The following is a 13,715-nucleotide window of genomic DNA, read 5'->3' as shown; positions in this document are numbered from 1 at the left end:
CTAGGAAAAAACGAATCGCTTCCGAAGGCAGAACTTGATAGAGAGCTGGAGGGAGCGGTAGCACGGTGAGCTCCGCCTACTTCCCATGTGCTAGCCCTGGCTAGCCCCCTCTCCGTCCACCCTTCTTATCGCAAGGCCTCGTATATTTGCATAGAATGTATGTCAGTAGGACACAAGGCTCGGCGGCTCACATGCCGCGCGCACATGCAACCGAGCTTTACTAGCCTTCCGAACGTCGAGTCCAACCGTTTCGCCTCCACTCTAGCTCTCCACCAATGAAAACGTGCGAACGAATAAAGGGCCAGAAGGAGGGTGGGGGTGTAAAAGAGGTGGATGAGATACTCTATTAGAGCGTGACAGATGCAGTCAGAGAAAGAGAGAGTGTGAGTGTAATCCTTGGCATACAAAACAGAGGTTGAAGGGACAAAAAAAAATGGTCACATTTCTCAGACACCTGAAAACGTGCTGGTGTAGTGTGGGCGCGGTGTATTGCCTATTAATGAGTGGGTGTGCCTAAACTACTTTCACACTTTTGACTTTGGAGATGTTCATGGTGACTGACTGGCACTAAAGCCGAATGCTTGGGATTTCTTTTCAAATAATGCTTGTTGTGTTACAGTGATAGTTTACTGTACACCACACGACCTACGAACACCAAGCGAAGCTGGCTAGAGGCAGCAAGGCACTGAATTAGATACCTTGGAGACGATTTGCAAACATTTCGTCAAACGGTACCTGTTTAGGTTTTGCTGATCTTTAAATCAGTTTCGATTTTTTTCCATACTTGACGGGTTTGATTGACCCCCAATGACCTGCGTACAGTCTCATTGCTCTTATTGGGATACCCGCTCTATGCTTTCTTGGCGGTTCATTACTATTTCACCTATATCAACGAAACTCCTCATTGACGCAAAGAGACAAACCAACATTGAATAATTCCAATACCGTTAAGAATCAACCAAATACCGGAAAACATGGACAACAGCCCTGGTGAGTTTCATTGCCAAGTTATAACCAATCAATGCTATTGTCAGTTGTAGGCTAAAACATCAATGTATTTGCGAATACACAACTTGTAAATTAACACTACTGAGTAAATGTATTGTGTACTGTTTGGGTATATTCCTTCACTGTGTTTGGTGCACGTACCGTGCGTAATGGTAATGAGTTCATTGATAATGTCATGATCATGTATTGCCCGAGGCTTTTTTGTATTCCCCCAACCCTACGTTGGCAGACAATATGTCTTCTACTGCTACTAATAGCTATTTTCGCTCACATAAACAGTATATGTAGTTAACTAATTATACATACATTCGTAATTTACTTTTTCTGCAAGGGATGGATTTTTACCCGCAGCGGCCAATCCACCATTCATTCTGTTTTTTAACTCCAACCATCCATGTCCACAGATTAACCCATCTTTTTCTAATACAATTTTTGCTATTTCCTTTTGCAATACATCCCTCCATTTTAAGTGTAATGCTACTTCGGTGAGGTATTGGACAAATACTATTTCGCGTATTTACTTTCTATCATGAAATAAGTAATGTTTTTGGTTACCTATTTTTTTTAAATGTTTATATAGTAGTATACATTGGAGATAATAAAATAGAAACTATCTGGAATTGCGATTCCTATCCCATATGGCACAATTTTACATGAGCACTGATCATGCTCGGTGCCTGCAATTAACACGATTTTGTTAACTATATCTTAATACTGGCGTTTGTATCATTTTGCTGCTATTTTGTCAAAGATAGATTGGCTAAATCTTACATTTTAATGCCAAGTGTGTTTTTGGATGAAGGCTAGTGTGAGTGATGCTTATGGTTTGGAGGGAGTGGGTTGTCGTATGGCATGCCACAATCTTTGCTATTTTGCGGCGACTGAGCTGACCGCTACTTCCCGATTCCCTGCATGTAAATAACACATTGACGTTCAGTACCGGTTCCACTTTACACGCTCCTGGTGCCTGCACGTGCTGGTCTGCACTTCATGTGACTATTCCATTATTGATTTAGTGTTAGCTTCTTTTACATAATTTGGAGCAACTTTATGGATTGCCTTGGCTTGGAGAGTTGAGAATTGTTGGCGTAATTGAATCAAACCGGATTACAAGGGGACAACGAAACCGTTCCAAATCCTTTCATCAGCACTACTCCAGAAAGGCATTTAAAGAACTGCTCAAGCTACCTGACTGGTGTCTCCCCAAGCTTGTTCAGTGCTGCCTGGCATCATAACTTTTTTTATCTCTCAATGGTGTGTCAAGGACCTATCACGCCCATTCCATAGACATGTGAGACAAAACCATTTTTAAAAGAGCTGGTCCTGACATGAAGGCCAAATTTGAACAGTTAACAGCTATTCAAGCCAGGTCCAAATTGAGTAGGTGGTGAATTGGTCATAAAAACTGTTTTATTATGAAATATTGTCTTCCCTGATCTACTGCAGGCACCAGCAGAGCTACAGTCTAAAACATTTTTACCAATATAAAATGTACAATATAACAAGATATACAAGATATGGAATACAAAAAGTAGTCATTCAGATATGAATTACCCAAAATTCATTTGAATATATGCATATGTTTGGGTGCCAAACATATCCTATCAGCTAGTGGGTCATTGGAATGGTGGAATGATGACCACTAGCCAACTCTCAGTAATGGGGAGTGTTCAACCTTTATTTCAACTGATATGTTGACCAAGTTGGATAGGACATGAATTCATAGCAGTGAATGAATCTCCATGGCAGGTCACAATATGGGAGTGGTTCCTTTATAAAGGCAAACCCTGTAAGTCTACTAGGTGACACAATTTACCACTCAATATTCTAAAGTGAAAGATATTCAAATTACGTTAATTCAATAGATAATTGCCTTTTGAGTCAGGTTCCATTAATAATATGAGGTAATTACCATCATGGTAATGTTATTACACATTTGAGGCTGAAATAACTCAATTGCCAAGTATATTTTCACGAAGACAGCAGGGAATGTGACAGTGGCATTGATATTGAATGACCTAGTCCCCTATTTACAGCCATGTTCTCAAGTCTAATAAGTATCTTAGCTATTATTTGCATGGCAACAGTCTGATAATGGTCGGCATCATGCGCCTGATTTACCGAGTTCCCACCTTGCCTGTCTAGAGCCGACTTCACGTGCGTAAACCTCCGCATCCACGTGCAGCGCGTGATTCCCACCCTCGCCTTCATATTTTTAATCTCCCTTGCGCGCTCCCCTCGCTCACTCACAGCCTTTCCGGGAACTCTGTTATGCTGCTGCCAGAATTTGGTCAGTGGGTCAGAACGTTTTAGTACCCTATTCACTAGTTTAATGTTGATTTCTTTACACCGATATATTTTAATTCAGAAAGACAACTGAATAGTTTGATATACAGTATATTCAATATAGTGGATATTGTGATACTTTTGTAATACATTGTAGCAAAACACAAAATGTCACGAGAATACATTTTAGCGATGAGTCACTCACCGATATCACAAATTACCCTGACAAGTAGCAAATTCTCGAATTTCAGGTTGGATGGTAGGCTGGCCTATATTTATAATATAGTTTATATGGTGGATCAAATTCCACTGTTTCCTATGTCATAAAGTATCTATAGGCTTCTACTCCAAGATACACTAATTGTTATATTGCCCTACTTCTTCTGCCAATAAATGCATAGACTGCTATTCTGTCAATCATCAGAGCCTGATGGGAAGTTAATATGAGTAACTGGACAATATATATATATTTTTTCTTCATATTTAACCTTTATTTAACTAGGCAAGTCAGTTAAGAACAAATTCTTATTTACAATGACGGCCTACACCGGCCAAACCCAGACGACGCTGGGCCAATCGTGTGCCGCCTTATGGGACTCCCAATCACAGATAGTTGTGATTCAGCCTGGATTTAGCATTATTAATCTACTGGTATTCAATGTAATTGTGTGTATAACCAGTGGTTCACCTCTTAGAATATACGTCTTATTCACTGTCATTTATTTATAGATTTATCATGTCAATGTAACCCACCAAACACTTAGAAACGGCGAGGTTGAGATGATAGATTAGGCCAATGAGATGATAGATTAGACAAGGAGGCAGTGTCTGGGATGTCTGGAGGGAAAGAAGAAGGGAGGGAGTGAGTAAGGGTCACCAAGAGGATTTGACTGGGGGGAGAGGAGGACTCACGTTCCTCAGCACTCCCTCCAGCCAACCCACTATCAGATTAGCTCACCACGAGTCTCCTCACCCGACCTGAGCCATGGACGTTTATCTGACTTCCAACGAAGCAGTGCAGTTAAAGCTGAACTCAGCCTTAGTGACAAGAGCACAGCGGTGGTTATATTACCATTATAACTGTGTGACTATAGTACCGGGGTGAAGGTGAGAATTCAGAAGCCTGATTGTCAGATGGTAAGAGATGTGGGCTTGCCTTTCAATAAGCTAAACCAATAGTCACTATATTGACATGTCAGAAATTACAGGATTACAATATTATTGATGAGCTATTTGGTCTTGATTGATATGCATTTCAGTCCAAGCTGAGTGTTTTCCCACCTGTCTCAAGACTCGCGGCCAACTATACACACAGGTCACCTGGCTGTCTCCAGGCTCTGTCTCCCTTCTTTTCTATGCCCTAAGCGTGGGTGGGACCTCCATGAGAGGGGGAGGGAATAAGGAGGGGTTAGTTACAGTCGGCTATGTTTATCCTAGCTCTGAGTCATACAGCCCTACCCCTCCTGTGTCATAGCCTAGTGCTCCAGGGAGGGGCTTTTCCTCAAGCCACCTGGCCAGGCTCAGGTTTCTGGTGAATTATGCTGTCTCTGCCATAGAGAAGGCCAGGGGTCAGGTCCCCCCTCACTGGGCTGCCACTTGACAATGGAAACGAAACCAACAGCTCAGGACTATATGAGTGTGTGTCAATGGAGGGGGTGGGGGTGGATTTAAAGTCCGACATTTCAGGTACAGGGGAAGCTCTGCCACACGCAAACAGTGAAGCTCCAGCAGTTATCACAGTCAGTGTTGGCACATGCTGGCAGAGGAATTATACTCAGGCACGCTCACTTTAAGCTAAACAGAAATTCCCAGCCAGCAGCACTTGTCTCCTCCAGCAGAGAGAAAAACACGGGGGCATGAGGCAGATCAACATAATGTTTCATAGAGAATTCATAGGATCTTGAATAAAGGGGGAAACATTCATAGGACCTTGAATAAAGGGAGAAACATGAAAAAGACTGAGTCAAAATATTGGAGTCATTGTTTCAGATAGCACAATGATGGGTTTGACCTGTATTGAAAGCATGTAAGGCTGACAGAAATGATATTAAAACCGCTTTTTCATCATCCAGACAAGCTACCCCCCCCCTCCGGTTTCCGGTGACTCAGTGGAATGCCATACACGCACAGTAGCCTGTCCTCTCTCTTTCAAACGTAAACCCTCTCTTTCAACCGTGAGCTCTCAGCTGCCTGTTATTGTACTGCGACTGTTGTCTACACGGGACTGCGGAAAGCGCCTTGTGTGTCAGGAGTCCATGTGAGTCGGCGGTCGGGGGCAGGCAGTTTGAGCAAGCTCCGGGCGCATCAACGGGGGAAAGCGAGGCTTGCTGTTAGCGCGAGGAGGCAGCTGGCTGGCTGAGCGTACACGTGAGGGGCTGTCGCTCTTCTCGTACACAGAGCACAATCTTTACAGGGAGGGAGGGGTAGAGAGAGATGGGGAGAGGGAGGGAGTTATGAGCCATTTCCGAGTTTACGTACCGAACTTGCTTTGGAACGTTCTGGAACTTTTGAGTGGGCGCGGTACAATTTATATAGGCTAGATTTTTTTCTTACAAAATCGGACAATTCTTTACATACTTTTTACATTATTTTGTTTTTGTATACATTCAAGGTCCCACATCAAACACAGAATTAGTCAAAGCTAAAATGATAATGCTTTTTTGAAATCTTATAAATCCACATTTTGGAAAAAGACTATTGACAAAGATCTGGTTGGCCCCGAGGCTAGATTTGACCTCATTCTTCCGACACATTCTGACCTTCTATTACCCTTTACCAGCTTTTCTGAGACTGGTTTTGGTTTAAATGTCGACCTCAGGCAGGAGGTGGGTTCATGTTTGGTAACCCAGCCAAGTGCCTATTGCTCAACACTCATCTGTTAGTTGACCTACCTACCTTCGACACAGATATGAATCTAGATATCTTTGCACAGATAGTTTGCTGACAGCATAGCCTAACGTCTGCTTCCTTGTGACATGGTAACACTAACTGCCCTCCCTCTCTCTCCTCTCATCTTTGCGCTCCAGGTGGTGTGATACTGTATGCTGGATCATCTGGTAGTGCCAGCCCCAGCCCTGGCAGCCCCTCCAGCGGGTACCAGACCCAGTCCCCCCGGTCCTCCCACTCCCAACCCTCATCTCCTGAGCCTGTCTCGTTCCCCGAGATCGGCGCTCTGAAGAGAGAAAGAGGGGAGAACAGGGGTGGACCCTCGCCCAAACTAGTCTTCCAGTTCCCCGAAGCCAATGCCACTACAGCCGCTACATCCTCTGGAAATACCTACGCCCACCCTATGGTGGCCAAGAGGCCCTGCAGCTTCACTGGCACCTTCACCAGTAAGTACCACTTCTACTGGCTTTCTTTCTTTCTTCTTATATTTTTCTATTGTAATGTCTAACCAATCATTCCTATTTATGTGTACCTCACAGAGACAGGAGGCATGGTGCTCCTGTGTAAGGTCTGCGGGGACATCGCATCTGGCTTCCATTACGGCGTTCACGCCTGTGAAGGCTGCAAGGGTTTCTTCCGCCGCAGCATCCAGCAGAACATCCACTACAAGATGTGTGTGAAGAATGAGAGCTGCCTGATCATGCGCATGAACCGCAACCGCTGCCAGCACTGCCGCTTCAAGAAGTGTCTCTACGTGGGCATGTCCAGAGACGGTAAGAGAACATTCTATCTTCCTCTCCCTCTTTTTCTCTCCTCTTGGCCCATAGTTTCTGATTGATGACAGAAGCAGTTGGGGAGTCCCAGTAGTCATCAGTCATGGGGGAAACTGTGGCAAATACGGTTTATTTCTGGAAATTAGGCCACAGGCCGCTTCATTACCCTCCGTGTTAGGTTGAATGTGTTTGCACATCTATTAGAAGTATTACCACAAAGTCTATAACATACAGGCATTTAATAGGTCATGTTCGAATGGTAAACTATTAGAATGTTATTGGAGGATAGTACAGTTGGTACAGTTAGAGGCTCAGCTCCATCCCTCTCCTGTATGGCATCATTTCTCTACAGGCCACCATACCCTCCAGAGGTATCTATAAACTAGGTGATAATAAATCATCTGCTTTTCTGGAGCAAACCTTTTGAGGTGACCTATAAAAGGAAAATGCTAGAGAGGAGGAAAATGATCCACCATTGCACCAATTACCCAACAAAGCTCAAAGCATAGGTTTGGCCTTTTCGCTCTATTTGTTATTTTAATACTTCTGTTATTTGAAGATTTATTTTAGGAATGCAAGGCATTTATTTAAAACTACATTTGATGTCACCCTTTTCCCCTTTCCATCTTTTTACCCTTCACTCTCATTCAATCATCCTCTAATTCCCTCACCCTTTCACATTCCCCCTCTCCCATGATACTCTCTTTCACCCTTTCATTACCACTTCACCCCTTTACTCATACTCTATTACCCTCTCACTCTTTCCTCTCCTCTACTTTGACCACTCCTCCCTCACTCTGTTACTCACAATGACAACGTTTACTCTAGCTGACCCAAGAACCTACTTTGTGTTGCTTAACAGGAACACAGAGGAGCGAGAGAGCAAGAGTCAGCGAGGGGCGAGGTAGAAAGAGGAAGAGAGAGATCAGAGGGAGCAAGAGATTGGGGGAAGGGGTGTAGCATACAGTAGCAGACTATAAATAGGTTTGCCAGAGGACATGTGCTATGGAGAGGGGGATGGAAGGACTGGAGAGATGAAGGGGGGAAGAGGAGAGGAAGGGGTGGTGGGGTGGTAAACCATGTATTTTCCTGGTCGATTGAAACAGACTGGTTATAGAGAGAGGAGAAACGCTCCCCCAGCTTTCTTTACCCTGTAGGATTAGTCAGTAATAATACAACACAGTGATTGCATTCCCAATCAGTGTCAGGGAGTAAAGGTTGAATTAGACTGATAAGTAACAGGCCACTGCTATACCAGCTCCAGACACTGCCATCTGTATTATCGATTCATTGGCTAATGTATTTTCCCCATGTCCTCCTTCTCCTCAGCTGTGCGTTTTGGGCGTATCCCAAAGCGTGAGAAGCAGAGGCTATTGGACGAGATGCAGAGCTACATGAACAGCCTCCACGAATCAGCATCCATGGAGATTGATTCCTCCCCTTCTTCCTCTGAGGCCCCGGCCAGCCCAGAACCTGGCGAGTCCATTTCCACTGCCTACCGCAACATCTTTGCCCAAGAGGATGTGAAGCCAGTAATCAAGATGGTTGTCAACAACAACAACATCCGCAACAATCCAGCACATGATTCTGGCTACGCTCACCCCACACCCCAAACCCACTCCCATTCCAACCCCTCTCAGGGGTACCAGTCACATCCCACACAAAGCTACCAGACCCCCCCTCGCTACCCACGCAACAACAATGTTGACAACGCCCAGTATACATACCAACCATCATCCAATCAGAGTCAATGCCCAGTGTCCAATGGCAGCCAGTCCACTCAGACCTTCCAAGCCAATCACAACAACTTTCCAGCCGGCGAGTCTCTAAACCAGACAACATGCCCCTGGAAGTTGAGTGGAGGCGCCAAAGTTCTGGTGAGTCTCATTAGATCTCAGTATATGTACTATATGTACAATGCATGTGTCATAGAGCCATTCTAACCCTCTCCCTCTCTCTCAGGCATGTCCTCTGAACGCATGTCCCGTGGCCCCCCGTGACCGTTCCAGCCAGCAGATCTGGGACGCCTTTTCACAGTGCTTCACCCCGGCCGTCAAGGAGGTGGTGGAGTTTGCCAAGAGCATCCCCGGGTTCCAGAGTCTCAGCCAGCATGACCAGGTCATGCTGCTTAAGGCCGGCACCTTCCAGGTGCTGATGGTCAGGTTCTGCTCACTGTTCGACCCTAAGGAGAAGACGGTGACCTTCCTGAACGGCCAGACATACCCCCTGACATCCCTGCGGGCGCTGGGTATGGGCTCTCTGCTGGACGCCATGTTTGAGTTCAGTGAGAAGCTGGGAGCTCTGGGCCTGGAGCCCGACGAGATGGCCCTCTTCATGGCTGTGGTGCTAGTGTCTGCCGGTAAGAGACTCATAAGAAACACACACTTCTCTAAATCTCTTTAAAAATCACAGATGTTTAGATTTTTCACCATGTATATAACATTCTCTCTTCTCTCAGACTGTTCAGGTGTGGCTGATGTAGTTGCAGTGGAGCAGCTTCAGGAGAGTCTGATCAAAGCCCTGCGCTCGCTTATCACCCGCCGTTGCCCCGACGACAGCGCCCTCTTCCCCAAGCTGCTGCTGCGCCTGCCCGACCTGCGCACCCTCAACAACATGCACTCCGACAAGCTGCTGGCCTTTAGCATCGACCCCTAAGGGCCTGATGGAACCACAGCCCGCAGGGGCACCCACTGACTACCGGACCCCCGAAAGGGGCAGTCCTCTTGGTGAACACCCTCATGACTCCAGCCATAAGCCACCAGCCGGTCATCCTCAGGCTCTCTTCAATGGGCTGTGTGTGCTGGAGCTAGGACTGGGGCAGAAGCAGGGTTGGACAGGGTGAATGAGGGGACTGAGAGGCATCTCAGAGAAAGATGGAGGATAATAAGAGGGAGTCTCTTGAACTATGACCTCATGAACAATACTCACAGCTGGTAGAATCTCTCATAGACTTATAGTCTGCCTAACAAGTTGGTGTGCTGGGAGTTAGACAGCAAATCCTCATCTTAGTCCAACTTAACTCCCATAGTTGAAGGACGAGAGTCTACAAATCCTCCATTACCCATATTTCCCAGTGATAGTGACAGTGACTGAAGACCAAAAGACAGTTCCATTCCTCCTCTCTCATTTCGCGCATCACTATGTCCTCCTGTCCTGCCACAGACAGACAGAAAACCAGCAAGAAGGAAGCACACCCTTTTCACAAGAGAAAGGGCCATTTTCTTTCTACACATTCAAACACAGCACTTTCCATACATCAACAAGCCCATATGACAGAGCAATAGCAATGTATAACACACTATTAGATCCCTAACTGACTGTGTATGCACTGTTAAAACAGCCTAAGATATTTTCAAAACCACATCATGAATCTTTTTGGAAATCCAATATTTGGGATTTGATGAGAAAATGTATTATTTACATTTGTAAGAATTGAGAGTATGAAGCATTATATTTGAATACTGTAATCAGGGAGACATTTGGTCATTTTAGACCTAATTTGTCGGGTTATATGTATTAAGGTATTCTATTGTTGAACATATTGTACATAATATTTGTGATTGGTTCCTACTACATTTGAGTTGATTGCTGTATGATGTTAGCACTATTGAAGACACAAAGCGGGGGTGCTATGTTTGAGCGGTGCACGATTGTGTGTGTGTGTGTGGGGGGGGGGGGGGGGGTGCAAGGTATGCATCTACTGTATAGGGCCAGTGGTCTTCCTGTCATGAACTGATCCTTACGACCCCCAACACTCATCCTCACCGATGGAACTGATGGAACCAGTGCACAAACCGTGTAAAAGAAGTGTTTGATTTGAACCTACATTATTGAAATATAACTATTGTTGATTGATTGATGCATTACCTTGTGTATATTTTGTAAATGTTTCATGGTTAAACTTCTTCCATAGAGAACCAATATTAAATGAGATGATATACCGTACTTCTTGTGTATGCCTCTTCACTCGTTTCCGTGTGTTATCGACTTATATAAAAGCCACCAACACTATTAACCATACCCAATATACCACGCTGCACAACAGAGACAGAGCAGTAACCTAGCAACGTAAGGTAACTTTTAGCAATGATGTTCCAGCTTTTGTCATCCATTATACCAAATTAACGATAATGGGCATCATTAGATCAATGAAGTGCCTTGTTACAGGCTGTTAAGGGCATTTGTATCAGTGTGTGTCTATAAGCACACAGCTCACAGGTTAACACGAACTCATCCTCGCAGAGCAGATATAACAAAGAACCATGCAGGGACAGAATGATTAGGATGCGAACTGTGTCAAATATATTTGATAGAAAATAACGTGGGTAAATGTGTCAAGTGTGCGTTTCTCCATCTACATTGCTTACTTTTTGTAGTTTTAAGCTGTGTTTCTGTATAGCACTTTGTGACATCTGCTGATGTAAAAAGGGCTTCATAAATACATTTGATTGATTGATTGTCTGAACACTACTTGTCGCAGAGCTAGATACGTGTTTTACGTTTTGGAACATTCAATTGAAGGGAAACGGTGCTGTACTGAACAGTTGAAAAACTGGGAGGGGTTGGTAACGCTGTCAGCATGGCCACTGCCGTTTAAATACATTTGTCATTGGTTCAAGATATAAAGTTGCTAAAGTGCTACCTGTGTCCACTTATATCAGTGCATTCATAACAACCTAACCATTGCGAAACTTCTATTTCATCAAATAAGCCTCACGTAGCAAATTAGCAATTCCATTTTAAGTTCTCTCTCATTGAACTCCATACAAAAAAATCCTCACTTCGTCGTCTTATTTTCGTGGACAGATTTTGGGCAGAATAAATCCTCTCGCTTCAACTCTTCCTCTCTGCCTAGGTAGGAAATAATAAAGGTAACCAGTCACATGTGTAGGAGTTTTATATCCGTGCCCTGTCCCCTAAATTAGGGCATTCACATCAGACAGATGTGAATTAAAGTACTTTATAGCAGTTTTATGTTTGAAAATGTTTACTGGCCAGCTGCGAGTGAAGCTAAATATTCACTTTGCCCCCAGATTGACGGCATCTTTACCTGATTTTACCCTCAAATACTGTAGTTTGTCAAGGGAGTAAAAACCTCCCAAGTTTTTTTCAGCTATGAGAGCAGATTTGGAAGGTATAAATAGCACCAACCTTTGGGAACATTGGGAACATAATGAAGGGTACATTTGTGTAGAACACTGCTCAGTCTGGAACACACAGTAGGCCCACTAAAACAGATCTTCATGCGCCACCTACAGTTCAGTTACAGCTAAAGCGTTAACAAGTGCGTCACAGACTATATATAACATGAGAAGAAAAAAAGAAAGAAAATAATGTCATTAAGAACATACGTTTATAAAGTCAGAAAAATGAGACTCGATAAACTTGTGGAGTCTATCGTCTGTAAATTATGAACCAAATGTCCGAATTGTTAACGGTTGACTGGTTGTAGTTATACGCGTGCCCGCCTTCAACGAATTAGTAAATCGGACATTTCAGTTTCCTTCTTCCGACTAGTACGTGAACGCGGATTTACAGTGCTATTTTTCCGTGTGGATAAAGAACCATACAGCAGAGTAGGACACCATAACTTTACAGATAGTACACTATCACCATCTAGTGTTCATAACGAGCATGACACAGAAAGTTTTGACTCGTATGGAGTATGATTACCACTGGGTGCTGATATAAGGTCAGTTTTGTGTTTTCCCCCCTAATGATTAAGGGTAGACCTTAAGGAAGGTAAGCTGGTCCTAGATCGGTGCTAAGTACAATTTAAGCAACATCTCTATATAATGGTTCTGGACTCTTGATTCGATAAGCTGAAACTAAACTGTCAAGACTAAACATTTAGTTTTACAGTTGACAAGCTTTACACTGTTGAAATTAGTTTATCAGTCTTTATTTATTGAAGCAGGATTGTTACGAAACCAACTAGCCATCTAGCACAAGGATAAGCCTGTTCTTGCTATGTCTAGGTGTTTTAGGCTTGACTAACTGTGCTATAACCTGTCTGAATGTGTGCATATAACCTGAAAGTAAGTAAACATAAGTGATCAGGGTGTTGGCTGCATGTGCCTAGAAAGATAGCTTACTTACCAGCAGCTACAGACTGTACATCACATAAAGTAATATACCCAAAGTGTTTTTGGTATCCATTACTGGGCGTTACAGGTTGCCTATGCAAAACGTCGTCATAGATCAGGGATCATCAATTACATTACATTACATTTTACATTTTAGTCATTTAGCAGACGCTCTTATCCAGAGCGACTTACAGTAGTGAATGCAGACATTTCATTTCATGCATTTTTTTGTACTTTTTTGTAATTAGATTCAGCTGCAGGATGATTTTTACTTGAGCCAGATGATCAGGGGGCCGGAACAGAATTACAAATCATTTGTAGACTGCAAATTGACAGCAAGAAACAGCTATAATATTTGACTAAAACAGTATTTTCTAACCTTGCTTTCATTTGTGTATGATCACATATATCTATATTATGCGTGGGATTACTTTGGAACATATTTCCAAAATGTAACAAACTTAGAGCTGAGTTGCTGGTGTTTTTACAGGCTGTTGTGTCCAACAATAAAACAATTTTGCTCAGAAAACTTGGGGGGGGGGGCAATTTTTAATTTAATTTAATTTCACCTTTATTTAACCAGGTAGGCTAGTTGAGAACAGGTTCTCATTTACAACTGCGACCTGGCCAAGATAAAGCAAAGCAGTGTGACACAGACAAAAACACAGAGTTACAC

The 13,715-nt window shown here is 43.6% G+C and overlaps 1 protein-coding gene across 1 annotated transcript; it reads left to right on the top strand.

The window, feature by feature from the left end:
- Positions 1-207: 207 nt before the first annotated feature.
- Positions 208-10,898, top strand: LOC115207924 (nuclear receptor subfamily 1 group D member 1). Its single transcript, XM_029775519.1, has 6 exons — positions 208-990; positions 6,321-6,626; positions 6,720-6,953; positions 8,283-8,830; positions 8,916-9,312; positions 9,412-10,898. The coding sequence occupies exons 1-6, from the start codon at positions 975-977 to the stop codon at positions 9,606-9,608; spliced, it is 1,698 nt and encodes a 565-aa protein (XP_029631379.1). The 5' UTR covers positions 208-974; the 3' UTR covers positions 9,609-10,898.
- Positions 10,899-13,715: the final 2,817 nt, after the last annotated feature.

This window comes from Salmo trutta, chromosome 14 (genome assembly GCF_901001165.1).
Source record: "Salmo trutta chromosome 14, fSalTru1.1, whole genome shotgun sequence".
In the NCBI taxonomy this organism is placed as follows: Eukaryota; Metazoa; Chordata; class Actinopteri; order Salmoniformes; family Salmonidae; genus Salmo; species Salmo trutta.
This window is presented reverse-complemented; position numbering and strand designations above follow the sequence as displayed.

Excerpts from the sequence above, each read along its gene's own strand:
- LOC115207924 (XM_029775519.1), top strand. Across the intron at positions 6,627-6,719 it reads CTTCACTGGCACCTTCACCA|AGACAGGAGGCATGGTGCTC; the intron begins GTAAGTACCACT and ends TGTACCTCACAG. Across the intron at positions 9,313-9,411 it reads TGTGGTGCTAGTGTCTGCCG|ACTGTTCAGGTGTGGCTGAT; the intron begins GTAAGAGACTCA and ends CTCTTCTCTCAG.